At 33.6% G+C, this 15,374-nt stretch overlaps 1 protein-coding gene across 2 annotated transcripts in view; it reads left to right on the plus strand.

The window, feature by feature from the left end:
* The first annotated feature begins 633 nt into the window (after positions 1–633).
* Positions 634–15,374, plus strand: part of LOC118195727 (very long chain fatty acid elongase 1-like) — a 38,476-nt gene continuing 23,735 nt past the window's right edge. Inside the window, exons 1-4 of one of the 2 annotated variants that reach the window (XM_035367055.2) lie at positions 634–791; positions 2,950–3,126; positions 6,200–6,296; positions 9,640–9,830. In XM_035367055.2, the coding sequence (XP_035222946.1) occupies positions 3,115–3,126; positions 6,200–6,296; positions 9,640–9,830 (300 nt within the window). In that variant the 5' untranslated portion in view covers positions 634–791; positions 2,950–3,114. The other variant, XM_035367058.2, reaches the window with a different exon arrangement.

Consider the following 15,374-nt stretch of genomic DNA (forward strand, 5'->3'; position numbering starts at 1 on the left):
TAAGCCTTTTGTAAATTTTTGCTACCCTTTAGATCATAATCGCTCTTTATTTCATAAATTACGGTTTTATATTTTTAATTATACAATTTCTGCATGCCATCTTACCAGATTTAAATTAATGATCTATAATTCGGAAAAACCCTTAATCCGGAATCGCCGAGTCCGGATTACGGACTTTGTGCTGTACAATGTTCTGAGACTCTTAAAGCATACCCAGATTAATATCGCAATAAATTTCCCCAAATATGGTCTACTATACTGACAGGGCTGCTGGGCAATGCCCATAATGTCTATTTGTTAAGAGGCACATAATGCAGTTATTAAATGAAAATATTTTTAAATACTCACGAATGCAACCAAACGAATCGAGAAGGAAATTTTTATTTCTTTTCTCAAAAATGTGAAATTCTCTACATAAAAAATTGCTGTTGCCTAACCCGAATTTAGAAATCTGAACAACTTCCAGAAAGAGAATTAAAGAAAGAGCGCTAGAAGTCAAGCAGGGTTAATTGCTTCTATTTAACGGATATCATCAGTAAGCGTCATTTTCCTTATTCATCAGGCTTTTTCAAGTTCGACGCCCAGATGTTCTGAAGTTATGCATTGCTTTCTTCGTTAGTCTCTCTTCCGATCAATAAAAAATAAGGAAAATTTCAATAAATATATATGAAGCGTAATTATAATCTCATTTCGCGCTAAAGGGAAGGTTGTTCGACTTGAATTAGAAATATAGCTGCACATTCTATCCAGCAATGAACTGTTGAACTCAACTTCGGCTCCTGATTTCTTTAGTAAGTTGTTTTTAAACAATTTTACGAATTTTAATTTAGAAAAGTTCTTAAGATACTTGATTTTTTCCAAGACAGAACAAATTATCTACTATTTCGACGACAGGACCTTCTTCGGGAATTTTTGAATGGTTTTGATTCACGTCTACGTTTATAAACCTAACAAAAGTAAGCAACTTTCTGTTTCGCTCAAGATTAGAATTCGAGAAAATTAACCAGTGCTGTATTTCTTTTATCCCTGTAAATGCTTAATATACAAAAGAAATAGATTTCCTGCAAAATTTTATGAAGAATTCTAGCTTTATGTACTGACCAAGGAAACAGTTCCGGTACCGTAGCTACTACCATTTCTGGAAAGTCAATTTCTTTGCCATAAGTTTTAAATCTGAAAAAAATTTTTAAGTCTATGCAGTATAAGTTTTAAATCTTTAAAAATATTTCTGGAGAGTCAATTTCTTTGTAATTTTGTAAGTTATAAAGTTTCATCAAGGGGAGCCATTTTCTTTGTAAGTTTGAAAGTAATTTTGGTATTTTAAATCTGTAAAAATATTTTAATTCTTTAAAAGACATTTCTGAAATTGACATTCATTACGTTTAAAACTGGCTGTGTGTTTTAAAATGCTTTAAACTGATATATCAGCAGGCATATCGCACTAAGGTGTTTACATGTTTACCGTTTCTGACACCAATAATTTTGGGTTTCCATGATAGCTTTTTATTTAAGTTAGATCAGTTTATTTCGTATTATTTCATATTTCAGTAATTTTTCTTTTCAAAAAAAATTTTTATCTTCTCATTCAGTTAATCTCTAAGTCACCTCAAGTTTTTTTATGCTGTAAGTTCCTTCCCAAGTGCTGTTGATGTTGCCACTTGTTCCCATGCAAGTTCAATCATTTCTGTTCTGTGTCTTATGTTGAATTCCTTCAAAAATGCTATAATAGTGGTTATCAAAAATTTAAGGACACTTGGTACCCCAAAATCGATTAAATTACCGATTTTTCAATTTTTTGGTAAAAAGAAAATGCCTTTATCCCCTTTCTAAGCTGAAGAGAAATTTTGAAATGATCTGACGATAATAAATGATATAAAAAAGGTTTTAAAAATTTTGACAGCACTTTACCGTTACACCTTGCAGTATACCACAGAAACTCCCCCGATGCCAATAGAATGAAGGCGTGGAAAGCAGCGTTTCTGGAGACAGAAGATGATTCGGTAAGAGATGTCCACCAGCGGTAAAATTGCTGAAGCTGGTAGTTTGGTCCGGGGTTTGAATCCCGCGAACTGGCTGGCTGCATGGGTATTTTCGGGGCTTTCCCCATGTGTAACGTGTATACGAGCCAGTTTCTCTTAGCAAGTCCTTCACGAAGGCATCCTTCCCCGTAGACAGACAGCTCTTTAAGCTTTGCTGTAATCACATCACCCAAACTAAATCTGTTGGTAAGAGACATAGTAGTAGACCATCAAGAACATCAGAGAAGATTGTTAATCGCATTTCAGATACGTTTGCAAGAAGTCTTAAGAAATTCGTTCGGAAGACGTCACGTGAGCTTGGTATCTCCGAATCAACTACCCACGATGGGCTACACAAACGCCTACACCTTCATGCATAAATAGTGCAATTATTAATCTGGTGAAACCCGACGATAAACCCAAGCGAACAGCGTTTGCAGAAGAAATTCACCAGCGCTAACCTAGAGAGAAATCGAGTCTTGAGTAGACATTGTGTAACGTGTATACGAGCCAGTTTCCCTTAGAAAGTCCTCCACGGAGGCATCCCTCCCTTTAGGCAGATAGCCCTCGTGTGCATTGCCATAATTGAATAATCCAATCCAATCCTTGAGTAGACATTCTCCGTGCCGCTCATGGAGTTCTTGTAGAACAAACAAAACTTTGTGTCTCTATTGTTGTGTGAGTCTTCTTTATGTATCGAATACATGTATTAAAAGATATTTCAAATTAGGGCGTTTCGTCTCTTAAGTGCTATATTTTCATAAAATTCTGTAATGTTTTTTGAGAAATTTTACAAATGAAAATATATTTATAGAATCTCCATTTAAATAATAAAACTTGTAGCCACATTTCTCTAACAACCTGCATAATAATTTGTAAATTAAACTTTATCGATTTGTAAATTATGAAATATTTTAAACTTTTCTTGCAGGCTGCGTACTGGAATATTTCACATCAGTCGAAGAATGTACTGAGTGTTTTACAGACCTTAAGCTGAAAAGACTGACCATCTGGTATTACTAAGATATTTCTAGCACTGGTTCGAAGCAATATTAATTTATTTTTGAAATTAGCACTGTCTGCTTCTAGTATAAAGATGCTTTTTAAGGTATGATTTATAAAATTAAATAATTATATATGAAGACGTTGTTTTTTAACATGTATTGTTTTTAATATTTCATAAAATTCTGTGCTTTGCAATCTATTATTCTAATTAATGAGAAATTTTATGCTAATTGTATACTAAATATTTGTAGGTACGTTTTCTTAAAATGCTATATTCTTCAGTTGAATCGGATGCCGTATTGAGTTCCATGAAATTAAGATATTCACCATAAAAAATTCAATCACTATTTATTAATCATCCAAACAAGTCGCTATTTAAAAATATTTAAACTATTTTGCTAACTATATTTCGCGGTTCTGCTGGCGAATATGCATTCTTATACGGAGTTACTGTTTCTGCATCACCCACACGCTCAAATTAAATTAACGTAGAAGAAAATTTTAAAAAACAGGTGTGGATTAATTTACGGAGTCTATGAATATTTTCGCAATTCTCGAAGAGTTACGTCAGCAGAATAGTGTTTCCTTATCTACGGATAATAAATTCCAAAATTTATAAAATAAAATTCTTAGAAGCCTAACAAATTCACCGTGGTTTGTCAGAAATCAACAGATACATCAGGATTTAAAAATTCCTCGTGCCCAAGATTATTTACTGATTACCGCGCAAAATTTCTGCAGAAGTGTACAAAATTCAGAACATCATCATATAGCACAACTCGCAAACTATGATCCAACAATTGTGCATCCATTCAAGCGTCCTCGTCCATCATAACTGTGCATATTAAACTTCGCCAGCGCAGGCCCAAAGTGCAATAACCTCGTTTTTCTTCCTGCTCATAGTTAATAAATCTCATCAAAGCAGCAGATATTAGACCAAAGACTGTGATTTAAATGACAAAATATTAGAACTTTTGTTTTGAATTCTACAAAACGGGAATAGGACGTTGTTGTACCTTACTTCAACCCATATTATTACTCTCAACGCATTTTCATTATTCTAGTATTAGCGCATTTAAACTTGGCAAATAATTTTCAAGTCCTCATCGCAAGAATGCAATTTTTGGACATATAATTTACATCATCTATGTTTATTAAATTTTAACTTTATTATGCATTTTATTTAGGAAATAACATTTTCATGTTTGTTTTACTTAGATACTAATCCAAGTCGCGCAAAAGCTCTTCTATTTCCAGCCAAAGACCTCAGAGCACAGCGCCAACCTAGAGGTCAAAACTTCTAGCGGTTGATGCCTCAAGAACCACCATGCACCAGATGCATGAAACCGCGGCTATTAACAAGCACTGTAACAACATAACATGACAACCGTGATTGATAAGACTTCTTACGGCGGTGATTTGGATGCCCTGAAGGGAAGGTTAAGATTATTTCTGTTGCAGGTATCAGGTTTTGTAAAATAAGTCTTGACTTGAAGCTAGGCACCATTTATTGCCATGTGTTCCTTGATATGTGATGCAAATAGAAGATGTAGAGAAACGTATTGACATTTTGTCGGGGCGTGATATATTTCGATTTTTTCCGAGGAAGAGGGAATTGCTTTGAGGTTTTCTGACGCTGTTGATAAAGTTGTGGTTCGCCTACTATTTTTATGCAGTTACAATTGGCTGGGAAAAGGTCGTGGCAGACTGTGATTGACCAACTAATTTGAAACGTGGCATGGTTGTATCGGCAGTTGCTGTTTAATTAATAATCAAGCGAGTAGTTAAAAAAGGGAAGATTTTGTTGAAAGGGAGAGTGTAAGTTTTCTTCTAGCCTTCTCAGGTTTTCAAACTATGGTGAATTTTGTTGGATTTGGCTTGATGTTGATGTAAAGTTAAGCGAAAATGAAGAAGTAGAAGAAAAAAACGGAGGGAGAGAGAGAGAGAGAATGCGGGGGTTGACTAGTAGAAAGTGTGCAGGTTTCTCCTGAGATGAAGAAAAGGCACTTGGGGGGGGATGATAACTAGTAGAACGGTGTGATGGTGGAGAAGAGTAATTACTGATGATGACTGACGAGACAAGATGATGAAAGATTACGAAACAAGTCTCGGCCTCATGAAAGATGATCGGCTGTACTGAATGATGAAATGTATGGTGTAGAAGAAAAATATGAACTTAAACAAATCCTTTGAGAAGCAAAATACCCAGCATGTGTACCTGTTCCCGAACCATAAATAGATTTTTTTGTACTTGTAGAATATCGGCTACTGGTTCCGACTGATGATGAGAAATTATCCCGGCGTTGTGTTCCTGTTTTCCGACGTGTAAAAGGGACTGTGCGGAACTGATATAGTGTAATGAAGTAAATGGCTAAACTTTAGGGAAAATATCGAACTGTGTTAAGTAATATAAGTGACTATATTAAAGACAGATTTCATTACATTTACAGTCCGACTGTCAAAAATTTTCTTCCTGTAGCCTGCTCGATATAAGTCATCCCCTCCATATATATAGTGATGATTATGGAAAACTAAGTGATTTGTGTGTGTGTTTGTGTGTGTGTGTGTGTGTGTGCGTGTGTGTGTGTGTTTGAATTTAATATTTAATGTAGTATTTAAGATCTTATATTTAAAGTGTGAATATTTATTTGGGAATTTAGTCCCGAGGTTAGTATAAGTTGTATTTGAATGTTTATTATGATCTTCATATGATAATATTTGAATGTTTATTATGAGCTTCATATGGTACTTAGGTAAATATATAAAAAGAAATATGAATACTTTTGTAGCTAAGGATATGTGTTTATTTAGAAATAAATTTTCTGTTCACGACAGTATAGTAAAAAAATTGAATATTGTATTATCTTAAGCGAGCCTGTGTATATGTGATTGCGGCTGTACTAAATTTGTCATAATATTTCATTTAGATTGAGGATTAAGAGTACGCATTCTGTTTTATCAATTATTATTATTCATGTTATATTGTGCCATTAAAATTCATTGCACAACACGTGCTTTGACATAAAATCGGACCTTTCTTCAAACAGTACTCTTTTTCCCCGTTTCTGCGGATCAAATTATGCTTAAATATCAAATATGAGTACTATGAATTCATCAAATATTGCAAATAACTGTAACAAAATTCCAACCATATCTAATTTTGTTGTTCTTTTCAGATTTTATTGTATTTAGCTACGCCCATTTCTTCAAAATTAGCGAATTTTGTGGAAAGCCTTTCAGATTGTTATGATGACTATTTAATTAAAAGAACAGGTAAGGAATTTTCTTCTTCTTCAGTAAATAGTTGGCTTCCTATTGGTTTACACTTCGAACAATTCTGAAATTATCTTAAACTTCAAAATTTCAGATGCAGAATCCTATTCTTTTATGCCTATGGATTTCTACATTCAAAACTTTGAACCTAAGAATGCTAACATTCTTTTTTCCTCTCTGTATATATATATATATATATATATATATGTAACAATAAAATTCCATAGTCAAGAATACACTTAATATTCTAACTGTATGTTCTTTTCATTTTTAATGGCGACGTTCTCTTATTTGAAAGTACGTGGAATTAAATCCTCAGCCTCGTAGTCAAGTTGTTTTTCCCGCTTTTTCTACACGTACAGTTTTAGAATGTTCTGGAAATATTTAAAGCGAACTGGATTGGCTGACGAGGCTGACGTCATTTCTTGAAAGCTCCGCCTTTCCAGAGGCTATAAAAGGACTCGCAAAAGAATATCGGGGCTTTTTTTTAAATGTCATGATGCAGTAAACTTCATACAAAAAGCTATTAGTAATTCTTTTTATTTACTCCGGATATCTGATTTTGTGACTGCTATTTCTCCTGAATAATAATAAATGGATTCTGTTTTTTTTTTAAACTTATCGTCTGATAATTTAAGCTACGACTAAGCTGGTACATCACATATATATATAATAATGTTGTATGATCTTAAATTCACTTAGTGCGAAATCGGGTTATTCTACTACTCGTACTTGCGCAATAGCTGCAAAGTAAGTTAATAATAATTTATTTGCTAAAGAAATATTGATTATATTATCTCCTAAGATTAATTTTAGTAGAATTATCTAAAAAAGAGTGAATCCATAGTTAGTAAGTTTAATTCCGAAAATTGTTTTAAAGTAATTTGAATGTAAATTGTTAAAAATGTTTAACGAGGACTTGAATTAAATCATGAATAACAAACTTTCAATCGTAAAAAGAAATTATATTAAAGTAAGTAATTAAATTAAAAGCAAGTGATCATTGCCATTGAACGGAAATTAGTTGATTTTTCAAGGGGAACAAACCAACTCCCGTTCAATGAACAATAATTAAGAAATAAATACGAAGGTGTTTCGTCCTTTACTCAAGTAATAAGGCGATACCAAACTGGCAATTTAAGTTAGGCCAAATATTTCCGTGAATTGAAGGGATCAAGAACGAATGCAGAGCACTAAAGAACTCAATAAAGGACGAAACACCTTCGTATTTATTTATTAATTATTGTTCATTGAACGGGAGTTGGTTTGTTCCTTTTGAAAAGTCAACTAATTTCCGTTCGATGGCAATGATTACTTGCTTTTAATTTAATTACTTACTTTTAATTTAATTTCTTTTTACAATTGAAATTTTGTTATTCATTATTGAATTCAAGTCCCCGTTAAACATTTTTAACAATTTACATTCAAATTACTTTAAAACAATTTTCGGAATTAAACTTACTAACTATGGATTCACTCTTTTTAGATAATTCTACTAAAATTAATCTTAGGAGATAATATAATCAATATTTCTTTAGTAAATAAATTATATATATATATATATATATAATTACAAAACATTTTTTTAAAAATCAAAATATAAATATGCCTAGTATTTTCGCGCTTTAAGCTTCAGAAAGTTATCATTCAAGAGAAAGTAAGAAATTTAGAACTAATGTTTCACAAAGACGAAAATTTTGAAATTCATAATTAATAAATTTCAAACAATCTAATAAATACAACAAAGAATTTAATAAATGTAAAAACCAAAACTTAAACAATCAATACCCAAATTCAAAAAAAATTCCTTGAAGAAAATTATATAAATATAATGCAAAATTAATTAAGAAACAAATTGCCTTTTTGGACTAATAATACGTTTGAAATTCATCCCATATTCAATTCAGAATAAATACATGCAAAAAAGGAAAAGAAAGGGGGGGAACTAGAAGCACAATGGCAACGTGTGAGAAAAAAGGAGGGCAAAAACAGGCCAAAACCAAAAACGGAATTACATCTTTCGCTGCATCGGAATCAGGATGTGTTTGCAACAAAAGAATTAAATAAATCAGCCTGTTTCTAAAACAATAAAAGCAAATTAAAGTTTAAAACTTAAAAATCATCTCAGAAAAATAATCTGAATGAGAAAATGTAATTTGTCTCTTTATCATCCCAACCCCTACAGGCCAAAGTAAGCAGTGGAAACAAATGCAAAATTATAGCATCAAAAACACGAAGAAATTTTAAAAACTTCTCTCAATTCTGTCGATATGCTGAAGTCTGTTATTTTTTAGGTAAAATGTACTTTAATTTTACAGTGTATAAAATAACTGTGGCTTTTAATCCTTTTAGGTACTTATCAGAATCTGAAAATCGTTTTTTAAAAACTTGATTGGTTTATTTTACGACTTATGCAAAGAGTTTTGTAAGGTGGAGGCTGTTCTGTACGTCCTGAGAAAGGGCCATCTGTAAACTTCGTTTTGAGCAATATGTTTATCCTTTGTAAGGTTAAAACCCAATTGGAGGCTGTTCTGTATGTCCTGAAAAAGGGCCATCTGTACAATATGTTTATCCTTTGTAAGGTTAAAACCCAAGTAGAGGCTGTTCTATATGTCCTGAAAAAGGGCCATCTGTAAACTTCATTTTGAGCAACAGGTTTATCCTTTGTAAGATTAAAACCCAAGTGGAGGCTGTTCTGTATGTCCTGAGAAAGGGCCATTTGTAAACTTCATTTTGAGCAATAGGTTTATCCTTTGTAAGGTTAAAACTCAAGTGGAGGCTGTTCTGTATGTCCTGAAAAAGGGCCATCTGTAAACTTCATTTTGAGCAACAGGTTTATCCTTTGTAAAGTTAAAACCCAAGTGGAGGCTGTTCTGTATGTCCTGAGAAAGGGCCATCTGTAAATTTAATTTTGAGCAATAGGTTTATCCTTTGTAAGGTTAAAACTCAAGTGGAGGCTGTTCTGTATGTCCTGAAAAAGGGCCATCTGTAAACTTCATTTTGAGCAATAGGTTTATCCTTTGTAAGGTTAAAACCCAAATGGAGGCTGTTCTGTGTGTCCTGAGAAAGAGCCATCTGTAAACTTCATTTTGAGCAACAGGTTTATCCTTTGTAAGGTTAAAACCGAAGTGGAGGCTGTTCTTTACGTCCTGAGAAAGGGCCATCTGTAAACTTTATTTTTAGCAATAAAGGGTAATTAACCCTTCTCAAGTTTACGTGTCTGTCTCCTGAACTAAAGCGATTATTCGCTTAGGAGTTCTCAAAGTTCCACACATTTAGCTGTAAATTCTAGTTAGGAACCTTATAGTTTAATTTCTAGTGCTTAAAGACTTTCCTTTTACAGATCCCGCAGTAATGAACTGGCCATTAGTGAGCAATGACGCTTTGAATTTTTTCCTAATATTCTGCTACGTTTCATTTGTATTGAGAATTGGACCAGCGATTATGAAAAACCGTGAAGCTTACGATCTGAGGTGGTTGATGGTACCTTATAACGCTGCGCTTGTTATAATGAACTTTTATATATTTTGGGAGGTAAGTGTTTCTCTTTTTAGTTTGGAGTTTATCAGTGTTCTATAATTTATATATTTTAAGAGTCGATTTCGAGTGAGTCTTTTTTCTCAGGGAGAATGAATCTTTGCATGTGTATGTAATAATTATGCCCTTTAAATACAGATGAACACGTGCGGTTATCTGTTGAGTAAAACAAAAAGGAAAGCGGAAAAAAAATATGACGTGTACACCACATGACTTCCTTGTACAGAATATTAAATTATACGCATTTTTTTCTTGAATTTCATTTAAATTGATTGGATTGAATTAAATCTACTTCGTCGACAGCGCATAAACCACAATAGAATAAATGCACTCTTTAAAATTCACTATATTTGTTTACAATAACGACACTCTGAATGCACAAAATTTATATCATTTGAAGAATTATCGTTGCCACATGTTCTATTCAAATACTATAATAACGCTAAAACGATGTATGAAAGAAATTAAGCAAACGAAACAGGAAAGAAACAGTTTTTCACATACGATTCAGTATTTCTCATTCAATTCAATTAACTCACTTCGCGACAAGGCAAAAATACATAAAAACTCAAAATATCTGCATTAAAAATTACGAAGTAAATCTTAAACACTTATTTCCTCGAAAAAATTCCAGAAAGGATTAAGCATGATTTAATTCGCAATAATAAATGAAGGAGTTATTTTTGTGTTGCGAAGCTTAGTCTCTCTAGATTGGCAACAAATCTACAATTATGATCTTCCAAATGTAAACAAATATGTCCGCCATGTTATTTAAAACTTAACCGCACTTAAACAGCTTTTAAATTGTTGATAATCGTACAAATATTGCTTCCAGAATTACGAAAGGCATAAAAGCTTTAACCGGAAGATAAAAACAACATAATTCAACCATTTTTAAAGCAAAAAATGTACAATTTACAAACATATAGGAGTAAAGAAACTGAGATCACTGAGCCGGGTAACAGAGTGGATATATATATAAATATATTTATATACGTTTGGTGCGGCCGATTGCAACCAAAATACGACAGCACATCTACATGTTATAGCAGTCCTATATACAAAATTTCAACGTTCTGAGGCTACTTGTTTTTGAGTTATGCGAGATACGTACGTACATACCTTCGTGCAGCGGCCACGAAAAATTCTCTTCAGAATTAATTTTAAAGCAGTTTTATAATTTTTTTGGAGGAAAATAGTCTTTTATTCTGTCCTTACGTACAGATATCACGCAAAAACATTGTTAAATTGCATTCGATAGCGGTCAAAATGGATATTTTCTTTGAAATATGTTGCCTGAAACTTTTCGCGATTACAATACTTCCTTTTTACTTCGTACAAGGAAGTAAAAAAGGATTGTAAAGGTAAAATAAAATAAAACAAATTTGTATTATAGCCGAAAAGAGTGTGCTCACCATCTAAAGGCCAAAAACATAAAATAGAAAAACAATTGGATTCCCATCAAGATGGCCTTGATTTCGAGCCCCGTTGACGTAAAATCAAGGTGCGTTCACACGACTACACTCCCGACGTAAATCGAAGAACGAAACGCATGTCACCGACGAAACGTCACCGAAACGAAGACGCAAGCTGAGTCTGCGTTTAGCCCAATGGTTGTAAATCTTTTTTTGTCCCAATAACCCCTTTGACCACTGCAAGACGACCATCCCCCATCCTTTCCAAAACTCGAAAAATACATATACATTTATTTAAATATAGATTATTTTAATGCATTTCATAAATTAAACAAGGAAAAGTATAGAGAATGTTGATAAATAGCGTACTTAAATAAAAGCTTTTCTTAGTAAAGCAATGTATGAAAATGTGAGGAATTATAGAATGAATGTATTACATTGATGGATATTCGAAATAGAATGAAGATGTACACTCTTTCGCAAAAAAATCGAAGCACCAAGAAGGACTTTTGCGATCGTGACGAAATTTGGTATGCAAAAACATTTTGATCGAACATGCAAGTGATCAAAGTTTCAAGGCAAATGAACAGGAATTGCGATTATAGCGCGCATTTTTAGTGCGCAATTTGCAAAGTATAAAGCCAGTAACAGAAGCGGAAAATTTATCTTTTTTTTGTTGCTGCCATTGTAATTCCGTAAAGAAGCAACTAAAAATGTCATTACGACGATATCGAAGATATCCATATCGAAGAATACAGACAACTAAACGACTTCGAACGTGGTCGCATGGTAGGTTTACACTCTGGGTGGTCATATCCAGCAATAGGCCGCCACTTGCAGCGTACAGACACTGCTATGCAAAGATGTTGGCAGCAATGGCTGCTACAAGGAAATTGCCGACGAAACGAAGGCTCTGGAAGACCAAGGAGCACAAATGCGAGGCAAGAGAGGATGACTGTTCGCCAGGCCCGAAAGGCCCCAACGGTATCATTGTCGACTATTCAACGCACTGTAGCCACGTCTATACCACCCGTGGTACCGCCCACCATCTCACGGCGATTGTCTGAGGCGAGGTTAGGCTCACAGAGGCCTTTAAGACGTTTGCCTTTGACCCCACAATATCGGCGGAGTCGTCTGGACTGGTGTCGCAGCCGATCATCATGGCTGCCATCTTAGTGGCAACTTATAGTGTTCAGTGATTAATCCCGCTTCACTCTTGAAGCAGATGACCCAACGTGTTCGTGTCTGGAGAGGACTGGGCCAGTGGTCCCAGTCAGCCTTTGTTTTACAAAGGATACAGCCATAAGCCCTGGTGTGACTGTGACGGTGTGGGGCGCTATTTCTTATGACAGCAGGTCATCTTTAGTCATCCCCCGTACGTCTTTAACAGCTCAACAATATGTTGATACCATCCTGCGGCCGGTTGCATTACCCTTCATGGCACGTCATCCTAGGGCCATTTTCCAACAAGGTGATACCAGGTCACGTAACGCTTGCATATCTCTGGACTGTTTCCTTGCGGTTGATATTCTTTCTTAGCCAGCAAGGTCACCAGACATTTCACCAATCGAGCATGTATGGAGCATAGTAAGCCACCAGATTCGGGCACCACAAAATATGGCAGATCTGGAGCTACAACTGATGAATGCCTGGCAGATTGTGTCGCAGGATGACATTAGGAACCTATAACACTCCTTGCCTCGACGAATTCAAGCATGCATGTGAAAATGTGAACCGTGAACAGGTACTATGACCTTGATATTTTAATCATTTTATTATCTGTGTATGAGCTATACACATATTCAGTTTCATCAAAAACAACCACTTCCTTCATGGTGTTTCGATTTTTTTTTTTTTTTTTTTTTTTTTTTTTTTCAAAAGAGTGTATTTCATACTTTACCAGTTTGCCATTTGGCCGTCTGTAGAATGGCTAGGAAATGTGCGACATTTTAATCATTTCATATAGTTCCAGCCACTTTTTGACAATCTATAAAATGCTTGGTATGCTATACAATCCCGACTTTCATGCTTTGTCAACATGTACATGAATTCGAAAAATATACTTTCACATATTTATCCAAATATAGAGCAATGTAAACAAAATATAGCAAACAAAATATATACAGATATGTATTCACCAGAGATATTGTTTGAAGAAAATCTGAAGGATTATTATAACAGTATTGAATCCATTATTTCAAAGTCTTTAAAAACGTTTCCAACGTATTCTTCACTGACATGAACCAGATTTTATTCTAATAAATCGGGATTATAAATAAATAACTTATTTTTGCATGTATTGGTTGCAAGTCTTTACGTGCAGGTATATTTTAAACCGTCTGATTCCTAAACTGAAACATGAACTAGTTTTTTATGTATTTCAAACACAAATTTAATGTTTTAATTATTTCAAAAAATAGAATTGGATAGGAATAAAGACAGATGAAGGAAAGAATAAAATGCTATATAAATTACAATTATGATCCTTTTTTAAATTCTTACTATTTAACTCACACTCTCTCTATATCTTCTTCAAATTTTCAGTCGTTAATAAAATACTTTTTATTCACCCACTCAAGTTCAAAGACATTTTTTAAAACTTGTAGTAGATGACTCTTGATGTTAATTTAGTTTTTTCACATCTTAAAGTCAATTCCTACTTATTTATTCCTGTTTATCGAAACTAATGGTATGATGTTTTTATTTAAAATATATTGTAAGACTTACAAATAATGACTGTTTATTAGGAATTCTCAGGTGCTGTAAAAATTAATTTTGTAACAAGTTCTAAATAATAGTACACGACTGTGATTAATGGGATTGTAATATTTAACAAAAATAAGTTCCAACAGTAAGACAGAGTTCTAAAGATTTTTAAAGTGTATGGAATTAAAGAATTGTAGTTTTATAGAATTGGATGAAGCGGATGTAATATTCCATTACTTCGCAAAATAAGTTGCGAAGCACTGTAGATTATGCAGTAAGCACTGTAGGCACTGTAACACGGTAGATTATGTAGTAGTAATATCTAGGAGGAAACTCTTCGCAGTCGGTCAAGCCATATGTCGCCTTGAGGCGTGTGAAATCATTAGATGGAATATTAATTGAAGAACTGGACTGCTCGAAACTCACCGGTAAGTTTCCTTGCAATAATGAAGCATTACAAGAGATGTATAGAATGAGAAATTATAGACCACCATCAACTTCATAAATTAGAAAAGAAAAAATTTTAATAATGTTAATGAAAAGTAACTAAAATAAAATTTTTCTTTGTTGATCTATGTAGGAATTGACTTGAAAATTTATTTTTATGTTACTTGTTTAGAAAGAATATCAAGGCAGTATCAAATATTTTGAAAACTCGAGCTAATAACTCATCATTATGTCCATAGATGGCGCCAGCGGAATGTAGATTGTGATTAATTAATACTATCGCAAACTCGGATGATTTTTTAAATTTACCGAAGCCATCTTTTGCTTACATCTTTGTACAGACACATTTTAGTGTTTTATTTTATTTTAGTTACAAATCTTGGCTCTAGGTTTCAGTGTTTGAGATTCGGATAAACATTTCACGACGATGTACGGATCTATGAAAAAGATTTAATACAATACTCGAATAGCCAACATAATGTTTCCAACTGATAAAACACTCTTAAGGGGAACTTTATTACATGAAAGCAACTGATTCAGACTCGAATCCTTTTTTCAACTTAGGGATGAGCAATATTATAAGAAATTTTCGTATCAGTGGATAACCAGAGGTTGCATTTCCAGAAGAATTGGGCATCCTCCTGGAATAATCCACGTCATACACTACACTCAGGGCAGGCAGCTGAAGTGAAATGTGACATATCATTGGTATTCCAATATCTGGTTAACAATAAGCCTAGCCATTCATAGACACCCTGTAAAATTATCGTCCTTTCAAATATTCTTGGTCTAAAATTACTGCTTCTTTATATTCATTACAAATCAACTGCTCTCTCGTATATGTTAATAAAAATGCGTTTAATTATTTTTTAAAAAATAGTGTTTTTATGTATTTCTGTGTTAACTGTGCTACGCTACCGAATGTGTGAAATCACTGAAGTTTTAAATGTTTACTAACATTAGAATCATTCTT

Source organism: Stegodyphus dumicola, chromosome 7 (genome assembly GCF_044657685.1).
Source record: "Stegodyphus dumicola isolate Sdum_Otavi_A_Nest chromosome 7, ASM4465768v1".
NCBI classification, from domain to species: domain Eukaryota; kingdom Metazoa; phylum Arthropoda; class Arachnida; order Araneae; family Eresidae; genus Stegodyphus; species Stegodyphus dumicola.